The 19,840-nt window shown below is 43.4% G+C and overlaps 3 protein-coding genes across 3 annotated transcripts; 2 read left to right on the forward strand and 1 right to left on the reverse strand.

Annotated features, from left to right (window-relative positions):
* The first annotated feature begins 1,473 nt into the window (after positions 1–1,473).
* LOC131466123 (uncharacterized) lies at positions 1,474–5,336 on the forward strand. The gene is made up of 2 exons (XM_058639280.1): positions 1,474–1,766; positions 2,162–5,336. The coding sequence occupies exon 2, from the start codon at positions 2,678–2,680 to the stop codon at positions 5,165–5,167; it is 2,490 nt and encodes an 829-aa protein (XP_058495263.1). The 5' UTR covers positions 1,474–1,766; positions 2,162–2,677; the 3' UTR covers positions 5,168–5,336.
* Positions 5,337–5,542: 206 nt separating this feature from the next.
* Positions 5,543–9,408, forward strand: LOC131465768 (uncharacterized). Its single transcript, XM_058638656.1, has one exon. The coding sequence runs from the start codon at positions 5,543–5,545 to the stop codon at positions 9,323–9,325; it is 3,783 nt and encodes a 1,260-aa protein (XP_058494639.1). The 3' UTR covers positions 9,326–9,408.
* Positions 9,409–12,565: 3,157 nt separating this feature from the next.
* On the reverse strand, positions 12,566–13,395 carry LOC131465852 (PWWP domain-containing DNA repair factor 3A-like). Its single transcript, XM_058638793.1, has 4 exons — positions 13,337–13,395; positions 13,070–13,255; positions 12,857–12,945; positions 12,566–12,759 (listed from the first exon to the last, which is right to left on the reverse strand). Exons 1-4 carry the CDS (start codon positions 13,352–13,354, stop codon positions 12,633–12,635), a joined length of 420 nt encoding a protein of 139 aa, XP_058494776.1. The 5' UTR covers positions 13,355–13,395; the 3' UTR covers positions 12,566–12,632.
* Positions 13,396–19,840: the final 6,445 nt, after the last annotated feature.

Below are 19,840 nucleotides of genomic sequence, written 5' to 3' on the forward strand. Positions count from 1 at the left end.
AAGGCACTGAGCCAGGAGTCTGATTTTTCCGTATGTGTATCAGGGACTAAAGCTTATCCCGGTAGCCGAGTTTCAGACCTGTGCAACCTTCGGAAAGGTCAATGGTCAGCCGTTCGGGTGTGTTTTTTGTAATAATTCCTAAAGGCATTGAGCCAGGAGTCTGATTTTTCCGTATGTGTATCAGGGATTTAGGCTTATCCCGGGTGCAGAGTTTTAGGCTTGTGCAACCTTCGGAAAGGTCAATGGTCAGCCGTTCGGGTGTGTTTTTTGTAATAATTCCTAAAGGCATTAAGCCAGTGGTCTGATTTTTCCGTATCTGTATCAGGGACTAAGGCTTATCCAGGGTGCCAAGTTTCAGACCCGTGCAACCTTTGGAAAGGTCAAAGGTCAGCCGTTCGGGTGTGTTTTTAGTAATAATTCCTAAAGGCATTGAGCCAGGAGTCTGATTTTTCCGTATGTGTATCAGGGACTAAGGCTGATCCAGGGTGCCGAGTTTCAGACCCGTGCAACCTTCGGAAAGGTCAATGGTCAGCCGTTCGGGTGTGTTTTTTGTAATAATTCCTAAAGGCATTGAGCCAGGAGTCTGATTTTTCCGTATGTGTATCAGGGATTTAGGCTTATCCCCGGTGCAGAGTTTCAGACCTGTGCAACCTTCGGAAAGGTCAATGGTCAGCCGTTCGGGTGTGTTTTTTGTAATAATTCATAAAGGCATTGAGCCAGGAGTCTGATTTTTCCGTATGTGTATCAGGGATTTAGGCTTATCCCGGGTGCAGAGTTTCAGGCTTGTGCAACCTTCGAAAAGGTCAATGGTCAGCCGTTCGGGTGTGTTTTTGAAATAATTCCTAAAGGCATTGAGCCAGGAGTCAAATTTTTCCGTATGTGTATCAGGGATTTAGGCTTATCCCGGGTGCAGAGTTTCAGACCTGTGCAACCTTCGGAAAGGTCAATAGTCAGTCGTTCGGGTGTGTTTTTTGTAATAATTCCTAAAGTCATTGAGTCAGGAGTCTGATTTTTCCGTATGTGTATCAGGGACTAAAGCTTATCCCGGTAGCCGAGTTTCAGACCTGTGCAACCTTCGGAAAGGTCAATGGTCAGCCGTTCGGGTGTGTTTTTTGTAATAATTCATAAAGGCATTGAGCCAGGAGTCTGATTTTTCCGTATGTGTATTGAAGACAGTATTTTCCTCTGACATGACTTACATATTACTTGAAGACAGTATTTTCCTCTGACATGACTTACATATTAATTGAAGACAGTATTTTCCTCTGACATGACTTATATATTTTGTTTACCAGATGTACCAGTCTCATATCTTGTTTTCACTCCCTTAAACAACTTTAACTACGCTTTAACTGCACTACACTGGTGCCACAAGATTTGCATAACACCACATGACTGACTGCCAGATCAGCCCGAACAGACAAAACGACTCCTTATAAGGACATGACTCACACGACTCAGACGACCCCCTAGGACAGCTATAATATACACAGAATTCCGGACCCGAGTCAGACTCCAGCTGCGACTCTCGGGTTACACTTCGTGCTTTGTGCCATTTGTAACTCAAGAATAAACAAGCACTGCTTTGCTCAAACTCAATATTGCCTCCTCCATTCTTTCCAACCGAGGATCCAAACGAACCTGAGGAAGGAACATCCTTCAATTTTGGCGTCACGAACAGGATCCTCTAGGAAAGACGTTTGAAGAATTGGCAAAAGTCTGTTGGTTTGGGTGGAACGCCTTGCGGGGCCCTAACCTGAAATAAGGTCAGTCAGTCAGTCATCATCTACCGCTTTATCCTCAACCAGAGGGTCGCGGGGGGTGCTGTGCCAATCTCAGCTACATCGGGCGATAGGCGGGGTACACCCTGGACAGTTCGCCAGTCCATCGCAGGGCCACACACAGATAGAGACAAACAACCATTCACTCTCACACTCACTCCTATGGTCAATTTGGAGTGTCCAATTTACCTATCCCCACATTGCATGTTTTTGGACTGTGGGAGGAAGCCGGAGTACCCGGAGAGAACCCACGCACACACGGGGAGAACATGCAAACTCCATGCAGAAAGGCCCTTGTTCCAACCGGGGCTCGAACCCGGGTCTTCTCGCTGCAAGGCGAGAGTGCTAACCACTACACCACCGTGTGGCCCTGAAATAAGGTAAGAAGGAATTTACCTTCACGCTTGGTGTTCTATTCCGAACCTCAGTCGTCTAAAAGCAATGTTGATTTGAAGTGAGCTGTTGCTGTGAAATCCGGATAATACAGTAAAGGTTTTGTGGGGATAGATTAAATACTGTGAAAAATATTAGCCTTGTATTCCCAATAGGGGTTGTCCTGTGGTGGCGTAAACGACATGGTTATGGTATAAAAAGTTGTAATATTAGCCTTGTATTCCCAATAGGGGTTGTCCTGTGGTGACGTAAACGACATGGTTATATTATAAGAAGTTGAATGTTAGCCTTGTAGCCCTTAAAAGAGGTTGTCCTGTGGTGACGTAAATGACATGGTTATAGTAGCCTTATACGCCTGAAAGAGGTTGTCCTGTGGTGACGTAAATCATATGGTTACGAAAATAATAAATGTGTAAAGTTTTGAAGTAGGCTTCTTTATAAGTGAAGTACATAATAATAAAGTTGTGGAGAAGGGCGCTGCCCGACGTAAATAAGTTAACAGAATGGACGGAGAATTTGACGCGGAGAAACAGTGGTTTGATTTAGGGACACTCAGGGACAGTGGATCGACATTGAAAGAGCAGTTTGAGGCTGCTTTGGAAATTCATGGACACAATCATGAAGTGGGGGAGCGAGATAAGAAACAGCATGAATTAAAGAAATGGTTTGAGAAATGTCAGAAAAGTGGACACTTTCCGCCTTATGAGGTGAAAAAGAGTTTGTTGACTTTGATGAATAAAGCGGAAGGTCGGATTGTGACGAGACAACAAGAATTGACGGCAGAAAAAGCGTCAAAATGGTCGCGTAAAGGGCGGCAACAGAGCGCCAGTCTGGAGAAATTGGAAAAATTGAGACAGCGTGTGCGGTGTGTCGCGCTGTGCACAGGACCAAACATGTGGAAAAAAGGAGGGATGTTGCCCCAACCGGAACAACAGCCTGGTGCGCAGACTGGCTGCGCAGCAAAGACTGATGACGTAGAAAGTGGGGGTGGAAACCAGAGAACAGAATGTGAGCCTACTGCTCCACCTGGTGGCCTGTATCCTCCACTACACGACTACACACACACACAGACTCACAGTCAGACACATATGACACAGGCGAGTTTAGAACCGCCTCCTTACCCAAGTAACAAGAACCCTTTCCAACAAGTAGAACCAACAAATCCTTTTCAATTCCAACTGCCCATTTTTGAGATTACTAGTGGCAGTTTGGAAGGAGAAATGATTGATAATAAAACATATAGGAAGAAACAGTTAGAAGTAAAAGTAACCACAACACCAGGTTCAGCTAGTACAAATAAAGCAGAAACTAAGGGAGGTGATGCTGACGGTTTTACCACTTTAGAAGGAATAGTGAGTGCTAAAATGAGCAATGTGATGAAATTACTGGACGGATGGAAAAAAGGTTACGTAGATGAAGAGATGTTGGGTAAAGGCATGATAACTACGTTATCTACCGCCACGACTATGGGAGCAAATCCCATGTTGGGGGAAAAAATGAAGAGGGAAATGCAGAGAATACTGGCTGACATAGAGAAACACCAACATGAAAGAAAGAGAAACGAGCGAGACGAGGCAGGTAAAGAAGAGGAAGAGAATGAACTGGAAGAATTAGAAGAAAGACTACAACAGGTGCTTCCAACAACGAAAAAAGTGTCGGAAATATCCGCGAGAAGGTCCCCCATAAAAACTCGACAGCAAGTTAAAGATAGTCAAGCAATCACAGAATTATTGGCGTCTGTAAAATGCGGAGAGGAGAATGATGGAGAGAAAGCGGAGGGTGGTGCGTATCAGCTTCCGGTTTTCCATAGACAAGATACTGATGGTAGAGTACACACACAATACAAACCCCTCTCATTTACTGATGTGACTGCTTTAGCCTGCCAACTTCCTGCCCTCACAGGAGGAGGAGCAATATGGTTACACAAATTTGGAGCTTTGACTTCTGGTATATTGCTCTCAGCCGGAGATATTAGCTCTATACTTTCAAGATGCTGTTCCTCTACACAACTCATGCCTTTGAGAGCTGCTTGTCCATGGCTTGTGGCTGACCCTTCTGTTCCTCTAACGGCGGCCATGTTACAGACACTGAGGGAGGCAATTCGTGAACACTTTCCCACCCCAACTGTAACTTATGCGGAACTCTCATATACACCTCAACCAGCTGAGTCGCCCTCAGCTTTTCTGGCTAGAGCAGAAGAAGATTTTGTTAGCAAAACAGGAGAAAACCCCATGCAATCTCCAATGGCAGCTTCTCTATTTAGGTCAGCAGTAATTAAAGGCATGCCAGAACCTGTTAAAAATAGTATGGTAGAAAATCCAGATCTCCCGACCGCCGATCATAGTAGATGGTGCTCCCATCTTAAGCATCACTTACAAAAATATTCAGACAGGGCTGGATCACATGAGGACAAAATGGAAAAACTAAAAAATGAGCTACTCGCACTCCAGGTGCAGAGCGCAAAACAGGAAGCTTCTCAATCAAAGAAGCACAAGGCAGTAACGCAAGCCCCTGTTCAAGCCGAATATGTTCAAACTGAACCAGCACCCACGACTTACACTCCATACGTTCCACAGCCACCATGGCCAGGTACGGGTCACACAGGGTGGGATTTTGACCCACCTCAGGTACAGTCACATATGCAGATGTACTCAGGTAGAAGTGTGTATTGTAATAGGAATGGGCGTCAGATGTATGCAGGGCGGGGCTATAACAATAATAATGCCCTCAGGGGAAGTAATGGTCCTCCAGGAGGTCGAGGAGGCATGCAGCAGGGTGGCTGGAATCAGGATCAGGGGTCGGTACAATGCTGGTCGTGTGGTGAGTACGGGCATATCTCAACGGGCTGCCCTCGTAAGAGACGACAACAGGGGCGTGGTGGCTATGGCCCACCCCCATTTCACCCACAAGGACCACCACCTCCAGGTCCGCCACAACACCCACAACACCCTAACCAGAACCTGGCACCGGGTGGACAATACCCCCAACAATGAAGGGGCCAAAGAGATCAACTAGGTGGGCTGCAGGACCCCACCCTCATGATGACTGTTTGCGGGGTTTCCTTTCCATTTATGGTGGACACTGGAGCTCGGCATTCGACTTTGTCCTCTTTGCCTGGTTTCATAACTCTTTCCTCCCAAACAGTGTCACTTGTTGGTTTCTCTGGACAGTTGCAGCGCCTGCCACTTACCATGCCCGTCTCTGTTTCTCTTGCTGGACAAACACATCAACATTCATTTATCTATGCGCCTGAATGCCCCATCAATCTGTTGGGAAGAGACTTGTTGATTAGGTTGGCAGTAATAATTCACTGCTCCTCTGACGGACTGTTGCTCACTTTCCCGAACGGACTACAATGCAATACATCCATGGAGAATTGCGGCAGTGGAATGTTTCCATTGATGGACGTTGACCAACCCATTCCACATGAGCCCATGGCAGACATATATTGGGCCCAAATTGAACTACTATCCACACCCTGGCAAGTGCTTGACGCCAAAATCCGGTCCTGGTGGCCCTGGTGCATTGCCCTCCGCCCATACATGTCCCCTATAGATCCATTACATTGTACACTGTACTATGATAGGTCAGGAGATGTGTGTTACGAGGAAGCTTTTGGTAAAATCTCAGGTCAAGAATGGCTGTTAACAAACCCATTTCTACTAATAGGGCCTGAAGGGATTGCTCTACAAACCATTCTGGCTGACGATCAACAACTTTGGTATAAAATCGAGTCACCTCCAGATCCCTCCTTGCCCCCTTGTAGTCCCCATATCACTCTGGGTATTGCTCCATCTCACACCGCTAAGGACTTGGGTCCTATGACCAAACGTGCCGTCTCTCTGACAGATTGGCAGTCTACTTTCCACCCTGAATTGGCTTTCTCTCCCTCGTCTGGCATGTACCGCATTTCTTTGTCAGAGCAACCTGTCCCTGCCATCTTGCACCATGAACTTTTACAAAGACACCATGGTCGTGAATATACAGATTCGGAAGGGGCAGGCCCATTACTTGACTCAATGCCTTCATCCTTATGGGCAACTTCACCAACGGATGTTGGTTTCTGTTCTACCGTTGCTCCCATTACATTCGACATATCTGAAGGCTATGTCCATGTCCCTCAGTATCACACCGATCCTGTAGGCCGGAGGGGAATCAAAGAAACTATCGCTGGTTTGTTGCAGGCAGGTGTTCTAGAAGTAACCTCTGACCCAACCTGGAACACTCCTATTCTGCCAGTCGAAAAGAAGGGGACCGGCAAATATCGTATGGTACATGACCTTAGGTTGATTAACTCAAAAGTTCTCACCCCCATTGCGCCGGTTCCTAACCCTCATGCTGCATTGGCAATGCTCTCGCCCGAACACTCTTTCTTTACAGTTGTTGATCTGGCAAACGCATTTTTCTGCATACCTCTGTCTCAGGCTATGCGATCTTTGTTTACTTTCACGTTCGAAGGAACCAGGTACACATATACCAGGTTACCACAAGGCTTTGTTCTCTCTCCGGGTATCTTTAACTCGGTCTTAAGAGACTTGTTACAAACTCTGAACCTACCTGTGGGCACTCTCTTGGTCCAGTATGTAGATGACCTGCTCTTGGGGGCTCCCACGGAGCGAGTCTGTCTTGAGGCTACTAGCTTTTTACTGAAACACTTGCATTCCTGCGGCTTCAAACTTTCACGTTCCAAACTACAGATTTGCAGACCAGTTGTTACCTTTCTGGGCAGAGTACTATCCACCAATGGTACTGGACTTAGTTCTTCTCACAGATCCACAATTCTCCATCACACCAAACCAGTTACAGTCAGAGACATGTTGAGTTTTCTTGGATTAGCTAACTATTCCAGGCATTACATTCCAGATTTTTGCGATCATTGTGCTCCATTACGACAGATGATTAACGCACAGGGAGCGCGGAATCTGACCGCGACTTTAGAATGGACCTTATCGGCGGATACGGCTTTCATTTCTCTCAAACAACTGCTGGCGGCAGCAGCAGACATGTGTGTCCCCGATTATCGCAAGCCGTTTCACTTGGATGTTTCTGAAAAATCGCAGTCTGTCTCCGCCGTGCTTTTTCAGAAAAAAGGGGGAGGTACTGACCGATTTGTAAATATGTACTGTTCAGTAACATTGGACCCTTATGAGGCCAAAAGCCCACCATGTGCCAGATATGCCTCGGCACTAGCAAAAATTTTGCAAAAAACCTCTCATTTGACCATGGGGCACCCTGTACATATCCTCACGTCACATAGTGTGGTACAGTATGTAACTAGTAAATTGTTCACGATGACAGCCAGTAGGCAAAGAAAGTTGGAAAGGGTTCTGACTGCACAAAATTTGATTTTCAAACATGAAGGTGCAAACATGGCAGATGGTATTGTAGAAGGTGAAACACATGAATGTGCACAGAGAGATAAAGAAGCACAGACAGTTAGGTCACACTTATACATGGAACCATTGACAAACCCAGACCTTGTACTGTTCACTGACGGATGTTGTTTCAGACAGGGTGACGGACTGAAATCCTCCTACGCGGTCATACGACAGACAGACGGACAACATACAACAGTAAAGACAGAAATGATCGACGGCAGACAATCTGCCCAAAGAGCAGAAATGATCGCCATGACAGAAGCACTTTTATGTGCAACGGACTTGACTGTAAATATCTATACTGACTCTGCTTACGTAGTAACAGCAGTTCACTACGGACTAGCAGAATGGCAAAGGACTGGATACGTGACTGCCTCGGGAACTCCAGTAAAAAACGCTGATGATGTATTAAAATTACATCAGGCTTTGCACTGTCCTTTTAAAGTGGCAGTGATCAAATGCAAAGGGCATGCAATTGGAAATGACCCGGTTGCAAGAGGCAACCGGGCAGCAGATGAAGTTGCAAAGAAAATGGCTGGTTATGTGCCAATGGACACTCAAATGGTAGTATTAAGTGATAATCAGGACAATACTCCCATCCCAGCCAAATTGGACACCCAAACAATGCTGAAAATTCAAGCAGCAGCAAGCCCTGAGGAAAAATCTATGTGGAAACACAAGGGTGCTATACAAACTGAAGATGGCATCTGGGGAAAAGGGGGACGCCCCATACCTCCAGCTGCCATGCTCAAGAGTTTGATTGAAGAAGCACATGGCCCCACACATGTGGGAAAACAGGAAACCATCAGACGATTAAAAGCATGGTGGCATCCATTTATTCAGGAAATGGTGGAAGACTATGTGCAACATTGTGAAGTGTGTAATACATGTACGGTGAGACCAACCCTGAAACCTGAAAAAGGGTGTAATACAAGCCAAGTTTTCTTTCCAGGACAGGAAGTGACCATCGACTACACAGACATGCTGGTACCTGTGAATGGGTACAGATACCTGTTGGTTATGGTTGACACTTACTCGGGATGGCCAGAAGCATACGCCTGTAGAAAGGAGGATGCTTTAAGTGTATGTAAACATTTGGTGAATCATTTCATTCCAACACATGGTTTTCCCAAATCCATCAAGAGTGACAATGGCACTCATTTCAAAAACAAGGATTTGGCGAAAGTTGAAAAAATGTTGGGGCTCCAACATAAGTTTGGTTCAGTTTACCACCCTCAGTCACAGGGTAAGGTGGAAAGAATGAATCGGACCGTAAAAGATAAATTGAACAAAATCATTGCAACAAAACAGACAAATTGGCTGACGGCCCTCCCGATGGCATTGATGTGTGTAAGAATGTCTCTTAACCCTCGAGTTGGATACTCGCCTTTTGAGCTCCATACAGGTCGCTCTTTTCCCGGACCCATGGGACCTTTGACACCAACAGAAGATTTAGGTAAGAAACCGCACATCTCATATATGCCAAACGTTCAGTTCTTGGGTTCCAGATTCTCCAGGCAGACCGCCAGAGACCCAGGGCAAGGACAACCGATACACGTCACCCCTCGAGTGTACCTGAAGGTGCTGAAGAGAAAGTGGACTGAGCCACGGTGGACGGGACCGTTCACAGTGACTGAGAGGACCTCACATGCAGTCCGGCTGGCCGGAAAAGGGGACATCTGGTACCATCTTTCCCAGTGCTCTCCAGACAAAGGCTCTTCACCCCCTCCTGAGGCGCCCGATAGGGAGGCACCGAACGCAGGGTCAGAATAATACCCTCGGTGTCTAATAGCCGGGTAGAACACCCAAGGCTATCCAGAAACGCATAACTGATGAAGAACGAAACATCGCTGTAATTCACATTGTATTGACACTATCTATGTATTCTCTTATCTGTTCCTTTAAGGCCGCCCTTGGCCAGGGGGCTGTATGGTGTATTTTTCCTGCATAAAATAATCAGGCCGCAGGTTTTCGCCCATACAAATTGCAAAGCACGCTTGCCAATGACTACAACTTATCTCATGCTATAGATATTATTCATTACGTGTATTCTGTTTTATAACTTTTTGTGTCCTTTGATAAACCATGGAACGCCACCCCTGGCACCCGTTTCGCCGTTATGACTGGTCACTGCGCGGATCCATGTGTTGCTTGATGTTACTATCTTGTATCATAGTGTTTCCTCTTCTTTGGTGCCTGACCCCGACCTTATCACCCTCTCTCGTGACGGCTGTAGATGACTTTAAAAGGCAAAAACGAGAGGTGGTAAACCGACCTCCTGACTGCTTAGTAAAAAGTTATAGATCTATGACCCTCTGTATTCCAACAGGTACCCACTCAACCGCTGACCTGACCTGGTCTTCCGTAGGATTAGCCAGAAATGGGGCTTCTATCACCGCTTATAGATACGTTAAGTTTCCATGGTACTTAACACAGGGAGGATGGGATGACTGGCAGTGGAAGAATCTAGTGGCAGAGACTGGGGATGACTGGGGTGATTGGACCTCAGGTGAGGGACCGAAGGCATGGAGGAATCTTCTGACACTCATGAAAACGTCGACAGGACTTCGCCTTATCATAAAACCCATTACCGAATCAAAGTGCTGGGACTTTGTACTGGCACCGCATGGGGACACCTCAGTTGACCAACCATATTGGCAATTGCGCATATGTACTGGAAAGTTTACTAAACCTGCGATCACGACTATTGTAAACAATGTAAACTCCCCTAAAACTAGCAAAGGATCTGGGGAAGACGGACCTGCACTGATTGTGTCTAAACCATTGGAAACGTCTGATGATTGGTTTCGAACCACCACGGGCGTTGCTGCTACCGGCAATAACTGGCTACTTTTGGCTGAACAGGCGGCCAACGCGTCTAGGGCCAGCTGCGTGGTCTGCATGGGATCAAGACCCCTGCTTCGCGTAGTTCCCGCCGCGTTACCAGCCAGTTGTATCATGGACGTTATGAACCGCACCAATCCCGGTAACACCAACTGTTCGTTTTGGGATTACGTTCATCCCCTTACATCGGGCGAAAAATTAAAACCAATATTCTCCACAACTGTGGCGGTGGCGAACTTCTCCTGTGTCCAGTTGACTGGTACCGGGCAATACATTGGCCGGGTGAACTCAGCACTATGCGCGTCGAAAACTTCAGCTGAGACCACTTTCCACCCCAGGTCTCGTAGTGACATCTGGTGGTGGTGCGGGACTGACAAACTATATGACCTAATGCCACGAAACGCGTTCGGTAGATGTGCGCTGGTTACCTTGTTGTTGCCTGTCACGATATATCCCACTTCTGCGGAAGCCCTGTTAAATCAATTATCTAGCCTGATACCCGAGCATTGGGGGCGGGTGAAGCGCACCAATTCTGATTCCCGCCAATGGCTATCACAATCTGACCCCACATACATTGATGCCATAGGAGTTCCCCGAGGCGTACCCGACGAATACAAACTCGCTGACCAAGTTGCCGCTGGGTTTGAATCAATCCTCTGCTGGTGGTGCACGGCTAACAAAAATGTGGATCGGATTAATTACGTCCATTATAATGTGCAGCGGCTCGGCAATTGGACCCAAGAAGGATTTGCCGCGGTACACGAACAATTGAAGGCCACATCCCTAATGGCGTTCCAGAATAGGATTGCTGTAGACATGCTCCTGGCTGAAAAAGGCAAGTAGGTCCAGCTGCAGACCCGCAGACCACTCAACGAAACGCCCCTTTACTCAACGAAACGCCCCTTCACTCAACGAAACGCCCCTTTACTCAACGAAACGCCCCTTCAAACTACACGACACTCTGATTGGCTCTCAAGAGACTGCGTCTGAAACGTGATGACGTTTACTAACGTGATAACGTCTTCTTTTATTGAAACTTTATTTACACACGCGTATCTCATAGACACTTGTTGACAAGAGACTTTTATCCCGGTGTGCGACAGGAATAGAGAAGAATAAATACTCGTGTTGACTTTTATGAACACAGAAATGTACTTTCTGTGAAATTTGTGAATAATTAATGTCACTTTTTAAAGTATGAAATGTTATAGCCAAACTGCTAAAATATATAAATGCCGATTGGAAAAGTTCTTTGAACATCACGTTTACACAATATAGTATCACGTTTTTGTGATATAATTATCACGTTTATACAATATAGTATCACGTTTTTGTGATATAATTATCACGTTTATACAATATAGTATCACGTTTATGTGATATAATTATCACGTTTATACAATATAGTATCACGTTTATGTGATATAATTATCACGTTTATACAATATAATATCACGTTTATGTGATATAATTATCACGTTTATACAATATAATTATCACGTTTATACAATATAATTATCACGTTTATACAATATAATATCACGTTTATACAATGTTTATACAATATAATATCACGTTTATACAATATAATATCACGTTTATACAATGTTTATACAATATAATATCACGTTTATACAATAATATCATGTTTATACAATATAATATCACGTTTATACAATTTTTATACAATATAATATCACAAATTCCACTTTGAACACACACTTTGAATAATTTCATTTGTTTTTGCAAACTTCCAACATCATGGCAACCTGTATGTTACAAAAAGGTGTGTTTAATATAGGCCTACATTTATTGAATGTCTTATTAGTCAGTAGTTTGACATGTTGTTCAACTGGACAGAACAACGATTAGAACTAATAAAAGTCTACTTGATCAGGTTTTTAACCTGAAAGAAACCCTCCTAAAATTCTGTGCTGGTGTGGTCCAGGTGGTGGTAGACAGAAGTTAAGTAGACAAGATCTGCTGAGTATGTCATTAAGGAGATGTTACCTATTTCCAGGAAGATATGTTAAACATTGGTATCTGAATCAAACCCAGCCAGTTGGACATCAGTAGGTCTTTTGATGAATGTAAAACAAATGCACTGAAACCCTTGATTCTGCACAGAAAGTTGTATAACTTTCAAATCCATGTAATGAATACAAGTGATGAATGATATATTTTCTTTATTTTATACACAACAGACTATCCAGCAGACACATTCACTACCCAGGGATTACAGGCGCCTGAGGAATTCCTCACACTCCAAGGCTTTCTTGTAATTGCTCAGGAAGATATCCAGGTTCTGCCTCGCTTTTGAGGAAATGTGGCTCTGAAGCTGTTCCCCAAGCTGGGTTATCTCGCTGACAAGACAAAACGATATAGCAAAATAATGAAGTCGTTAAAGACACTCAAATACATAATAAGATATAAACTGAAAACCTAAACTATCCGGCTTACCTTGAGTCAAACTCTGTGCCACGCATGTACATCTCCTTGGCTTTGTCCAGGGAGCTGGAGTGAACAGCTCCGAGGGCGTATACTGTTGCCTGTGGCATGAAGATTAAGATTTAAGATTGTGTTAGACAGTGACCATGTGTTAAAAGGAGACAGACATATGCAGTCATATAAAACATGTAGTCTACAAATCAGTGTCAGTGTCTGAGATCTCACCTCTGGCAAAAGTACATCCATTACGAATGCCACTGGATCTGCAGACTTCTTGTCTGTCTCAGTACGTTCGAGTACTTCAGACAAGAAGTGCATGACTTTGTCCACTTGTTCATCATCTTCAAAAAGAAGGATGACCCTGTCCTGTTTCTTGGCCCAAGGAGACACCGTGTTGCCTGTGATGATGTTCTATAAAAATTGTTTAGGATTTTAGTTTGGGTATTCATATACAAATACACAAACACCACACTAAATGCCATTGTCACTCACTTTAAGGTGTTGCAGCATGCCCTGATCCTCTGTGATTACACTGGTTAACAGACAACATGCTTCGCGTCGCTTCTGTTTCCTAAAATTAAATTACACATAATATGCAACACTGAGGGCCACACGGTGGTGTAGTGGTTAGCACTCTCGCCTTGCAGCGAGAAGACCCGGGTTCGAGCCCCGGTTGGAACAAGGGCCTTTCTGCATGGAGTTTGCATGTTCTCCCCGTGTGTGCGTGGGTTCTCTCCGGGTTCTCCGGCTTCCTCCCACAGTCCAAAAACATGCAATGTGGGGATAGGTAAATTGGACACTCCAAATTGACCATAGGAGTGAGTGTGAGAGTGAATGGTTGTTTGTCTCTATCTGTGTGTGGCCCTGCGATGGACTGGCGAACTGTCCAGGGTGTACCCCGCCTATCGCCCGATGTAGCTGAGATTGGCACAGCACCCCCCGCGACCCTCTGGCAGAGGATAAAGCGGTAGATGATGACTGATGACTGATGCAACACTGAATACATGTGATTAAGAACTTTGAATAAGACATTTTCATTCCCTGATTATTTGCACTTCCTCTGATAAGAGGTGTCATCCTGGCTGGCAACTTGTTTGGCCACAGTAACATCACTGCCCTAAATGGATATACAGATAAGCCTGTCTGAGAGGCAAATTGTTACATTACTTCTGAGAACAATCATTATTATCAGGGGCATCTATAAAAATGCAGGAATCTTGAAACTTTTTCTCAATATCTAAATTCTCAACAAGAGTGAAAATAAAATACACATTGACTTAAGATTCTACACACATGAAGTACAGTACACATAGATGAAATGGCTCCAGCATTAGTTTACTTTACTTTACTTATTTTGAGTTTCTGATACTCAAATGGATGAGTTGAATAGTTTGATGGTCACAGTTATCCATGGTCAGGACAAACAGAAATAACATCACATTTAATAATACATAAGGCTCATGGGGAAATTAAAGCCTTTCAGCGTTGAAATGAAAAAATATTTGATAATTTAGGACTTACCACCGTACTCCACCATTGACCTTTGGTGTCCCTGCAGATGAGACACAAGCTTTGCATAGCGCCCCTTTTTTGTGCAGATCGGACACTGATAAGTGTCCGAGTCGCATCTCCTCAGCTCAGGGTCTGCTCCTTCACTGAACGTAGTGTTGCTCTATAAGAGAAAATGTAAATTAAAATTGTATTTTGTATTTTTAACATGGAAACATTTTTAATCCAGAATCAAGTAGTAATGAACTGGACTGCATTTGCCTTTAAGACTTTCCCTGTCCTAAAATATATGCAGGCTAACTGAAATAAATCAAATCAAATGACACTGTTGACTGTGATTCAACAGAACTTCTCATTTCTAAACATGAAAAATATTATTCATCATCAAATCTTTTATCTTAACAATTGTAGAACTGAGGTCACACGTTTTCAAATGAGCAAAGCTGTGTGCAACTTGTCAGAGTCATTTAAAGATTAAAAAACAGATAAATACTAATATATAGAGATCATATAGTTTATCTTATACGTTTCTTGGTTGAAAATGAGACAATGTTATATTGTCAATGTTATAACCTGTACATATAAATAAAAGAAAAAAAGGAAAAAAAGAAAAAAAAGGGAGAAAATCGCTGCGTCTTGCTTGCTGTTACAATCGCTATCGTTACAGCATGCAGACATAACTGGTTAATAAACCGCACTTAATTGATTTAATGGATACAAATAATGACGATTCATCCAGTGTTCAATATCTAAATGTGTTTTTTATCCATTCTTACCTTTTCCTCCGTCATTTTCCCGTGTTTTTCCCGTGTTACTTTTTCGGGTTCTCTCTTCATACTCGGTCAACGTAAACGTCATCACGTTTCAGACGCAGTCTCTTGAGAGCCAATCAGAGTGTCGTGTAGTGTGAAGGGGCGTTTCGTTGAGTAAAGGGGCGTTTTGTTGAGTAAAGGGGCGTTTCGTTGAGTAAAGGGGCGTTTCGTTGAGTGGTCTGCGGGTCTGCAGCTAGACCCTTCTCGAAAAAGGGGGTGTGTGCGCTATATTTGGCGACCAATGTTGTACGTTTATCCCTAACAATACGGATTCCAACGGCCGTCTCACTCAGGCACTAGACGGGTTGCGCACGTTGAACAAGAAAATGAAGGAACATTCGGGAGTGGACACTTCCATGTGGGATCAGTGGATGGACGCGTTCGGCCGCTATAAGGCTTTGGTATCTTCTGTTTTGATCTCAGTTTCCATTTTTGTGGCTTTTCTGGTCTGTTGCGGTTGTTGTTGTATTCCTTGCGCCCGGTCCCTTTGCAATCGTCTCATTACTCAGGCCGTCGAGAAACGTGACCCACCTGCTTACCAGATGTTATCTTATGCCCCTCTTCCCTCCTTTGACCCTTCCCCTGACCCCACCCTTACAGTTTAATGTATGTTGGTTGTGCCATTTTAGATCTTTGCTGCTGTTTCTGTCTTTCTGGAATTTTGTTGTTTTCGCTTGTTTTAATGATGATTTCTTGTATTTTGTGTTTTGCTCGTTCCTTCCACCATGTATGTTGGCCTCCTTCAGAGGCCAAAAGGGGGAATTGAAGACAGTATTTTCCTCTGACATGACTTACATATTACTTGAAGACAGTATTTTCCTCTGACATGACTTACATATTAATTGAAGACAGTATTTTCCTCTGACATGACTTATATATTTTGTTTACCAGATGTACCAGTCTCATATCTTGTTTTCACTCCCTTAAACAACTTTAACTACGCTTTAACTGCACTACACTGGTGCCACAAGATTTGCATAACACCACATGACTGACTGCCAGATCAGCCCGAACAGACAAAACGACTCCTTATAAGGACATGACTCACACGACTCAGACGACCCCCTAGGACAGCTATAATATACACAGAATTCCGGACCCGAGTCAGACTCCAGCTGCGACTCTCGGGTTACACTTCGTGCTTTGTGCCATTTGTAACTCAAGAATAAACAAGCACTGCTTTGCTCAAACTCAATATTGCCTCCTCCATTCTTTCCAACCGAGGATCCAAACGAACCTGAGGAAGGAACATCCTTCAGTATCAGGGATTTAGGCTTATCCCGGGTGCAGAGTTTCAGGCTTGTGCAACCTTCGAAAAGGTCAATGGTCAGCCGTTCGGGTGTGTTTTTTGAAATAATTCCTAAAGGCATTGAGCCAGGAGTCAAATTTTTCCGTATGTGTATCAGGGATTTAGGCTTATCCCGGGTGCAGAGTTTCAGACCTGTGCAACCTTCGGAAAGGTCAATGGTCAGCCGTTCGGGTGTGTTTTTTGTAATAATTCCTAAAGGCATTAAGCCAGTGGTCTGATTTTTCCGTATCTGTATCAGGGACTAAGGCTTATCCAGGGTGCCAAGTTTCAGACCCGTGCAACCTTTGGAAAGGTCAAAGGTCAGCCGTTCGGGTGTGTTTTTTGTAATAATTCCTAAAGGCATTGAGCCAGGACTCTGATTTTTCCGTATGTGCATCAGGGACTAAGGCTAATCTAGCGTGCCGAGTTTCAGACCCGTGCAACCTTCGGAAAGGTCAATGGTCAGCCGTTCGGGTGTCTTTTTTGTAATAATTCCTAAAGGCATTGAGCCAGGAGTCTGATTTTTCCGTATGTGTATCAGGGATTTAGGCCTATCCCGGGTGCAGAGTTTCAGACCTGTGCAACCTTCGGAAAGGTCAATAGTCAGTCGTTCGGGTGTGTTTTTTGTAATAATTCCTAAAGTCATTGAATCAGGAGTCTGATTTTTCCGTATGTGTATCAGGGACTAAAGCTTATCCCGGTAGCCGAGTTTCAGACCTGTGCAACCTTCGGAAAGGTCAATGGTCAGCCGTTCGGGTGTGTTTTTTGTAATAATTCCTAAAGGCATTGAGCCAGGAGTCTGATTTTTCCGTATGTGTATCAGGGATTTAGGCTTATCCCGGGTGCAGAGTTTCAGACCTGTGCAACCTTCGGAAAGGTCAATGGTCAGCCGTTCGGGTGTGTTTTTTGTAATAATTCCTAAAGGCATTGAGTCAGGAGTCTGTTTTCTCTGTATGTGTATCAGGGACTAAAGCTTATCCCGGTTGCCGAGTTTCAGACCTGTGCAACCTTCGGAAAGGTCAAAGGTCAGCCGTTCGGGTGTGTTTTTTGTAATAATTCCTAAAGGCATTGAGCCAGGAGTCAGATTTTTCCGTATGTGCATCAGGGACTAAGGCTAATCTAGGGTGCCGAGTTCCAGACCTGTGCAACCTTCGAAAAGGTCAATGGTCAGCCGTTCGGGTGTGTTTTTTGTAATAATTCCTAAAGGCATTGAGCCAGGAGTCTGATTTTTCCGTATGTGTATCAGGGATTTAGTCTTATCCCGGGTGCAGAGTTTCAGACCTGTGCAACCTTTGGAAAGGTCAAAGGGTGTGTTTTTTGTAATAATTCCTAAAGGCATTAAGCCAGGAGTCTGATTTTTCCGTATGTGTATCAGGGACTAAGGCTGATCGAGGGTATTTTAATCTTTTTTCTACTGTCCTATAATATGAAGTTAACATCTTATAAGGTATATTGCTGTACCCTCAGTGTTTGAATTTATAATGATTTCACCGTTTGGATGTGTTTTTCTATTTGTGTCTGTTTTTGTGCGCATTCAGCAGGGATACGGCTGTTTTCGGATTTTTTTCATTTTTCTACTTTCCCATAACATAAACCTCACAAATGAAGTTAGCATCTTAAAAGATTTAGTTCTGTACCCTCAGTGTTTGATTTTGCAATGATTTCACTGTTTGGATGTGTTTTTCTGTTGGTGTCTGTTTATGTGCGCATTCAGCTGAAATAAGGCTGTTTACGGATTTTTTTCATTTTTCTGCTGTCCCATAACATAAACCTCACAAATGAAGTTAACATCTTAAAAGATTTAGTTCTGTACCCTCAGTGTTTGATTTTGCAATGATTTCACTGTTGGGATGTGTTTTTCTATTGGTGTCTGTTTGTGTGCGGATTCAGCTGAGATAAGGCTGTTTTCGGATTTTTTTCATTTTTCTGCTGTCCCATAACATAAACCTCACAAATGAAGTTAACATCTTAAAAGATTTAGTTCTGTATCCTCAGTGTTTGATTTTGCAATGATTTCACTGTTTGGATGTGTTTTTCTATTGGTGTCTGTTTGTGTGCGCATTCAGCTGAGATAAGGCTGTTTCCGGATTTTTTAAATTTTTTTATTGTCCCATAACATAAACCTCACAAATAAAGTTAACATCTTATTTTTTTTTTTTTTTTCTTTTTTTTTTCTTAAGTATTTTTATTGGGCATTTATAATACAAACAAACAAACAAATATCATTACAGAACAAGTAAACAGACGACAGAAACAGAACATAACAGGTTGACAAAATTAAAACAAAACCCACCCCTCACCCCCTGGAGAAGACCCATATGGAAAATATCATAAAAACCCTGCTACGCAAAAGAGACCGAATATTAAGTTGGGTTTGTATCAGCAAGGTACTGTATCAAAGGTTGCCAAGTCGCGTCAAAATGTTGGAGACTGTCTTTCAGAACATATCTTATTCTTTCCAGATGGAGCGTATTAGTCAATTCATCCAGCCACATCTTAGATGTTGGTGCGTTTACACTCTTCCATAACGTAAGAATAATTTTTTTCGCTATTATAAGACCATATGAAATAAAACATTGTTGTGCTTTGTTTAATTTCTGAAAGGTTTCAGACACCCCGAGAATAATAAGTAAGGGTTCTGGCTTTATCACAAATCTCATAACCTCGGACATTATATCAAAAACACCAGACCAGAAAGAGTAAATTTTGGGGCATAGTGCATAACTATGAAGATGGGTTGCAATGGAAGATTTGCATTTATCACACACAGGTGATACTTCTGGATATATATTATGTAATTTTTCCTTTGAGAAATGGAGCATGTGTATAATTTTAAATTGAATAAGACAGTGTCTTGCATTATGTGAGCAAGTGTTGATCTTCTCAAGGGCTTTGTCCCATAGATCATCTGTGATCGGTTCGCCAAATTGTTTCTCCCATTTGCGTCTATGTATATAGGCAGGGGGGGGACTAAATGACAGGAGATTATTATAGATACGTGTTATCAACTTAGGTTCATATATCGGCAATTTCAGACAGTCATCTATTAATGTTTTTGTTTCGGTCTGAAAATCCTCCAAATGTCTACGTATATAATCTCTGATTTGCAGATAATGAAAGAATTGATTACTTTCCAGTCCAAATTTCTGCTGTAATTGAGAAAACGAGGCAAATACACCTTGTATATACAGATCTCTAACACATTTAATACCTTTCTGATTCCACCTAGAGAAGGCTCCACCCAAACCAGACGGGGCAAAAGTGGGGTTTCTATCTATGGGTAATAAAGAGGATATGGCTTTAAGATTATAACTGGATTTGATTTGTTTCCAAATACAAATCATGTTATGGATAATAGGATTGTTGTTATATAATGATCTACTGATT

Source organism: Solea solea, chromosome 9, assembly GCF_958295425.1.
Source record: "Solea solea chromosome 9, fSolSol10.1, whole genome shotgun sequence".
Classification (NCBI taxonomy): domain Eukaryota; kingdom Metazoa; phylum Chordata; class Actinopteri; order Pleuronectiformes; family Soleidae; genus Solea; species Solea solea.

Bases quoted from the DNA above. Each gene is read 5' to 3' on its own strand.
- LOC131466123 (XM_058639280.1), top strand. From the start codon at position 2,678: ATGGACGGAGAATTTGACGCGGAGAAACAGTGGTTTGATTTAGGGACA.
- LOC131465852 (XM_058638793.1), bottom strand. The intron at 12,946-13,069 runs GTGAGATCTCAG...TTCATGCCACAG, and splicing joins TGGATGTACTTTTGCCAGAG to GCAACAGTATACGCCCTCGG. The intron at 12,760-12,856 runs GTAAGCCGGATA...TTGTCTTGTCAG, and splicing joins GGCACAGAGTTTGACTCAAG to CGAGATAACCCAGCTTGGGG.
- LOC131465768 (XM_058638656.1), top strand. From the start codon at position 5,543: ATGGAGAATTGCGGCAGTGGAATGTTTCCATTGATGGACGTTGACCAA.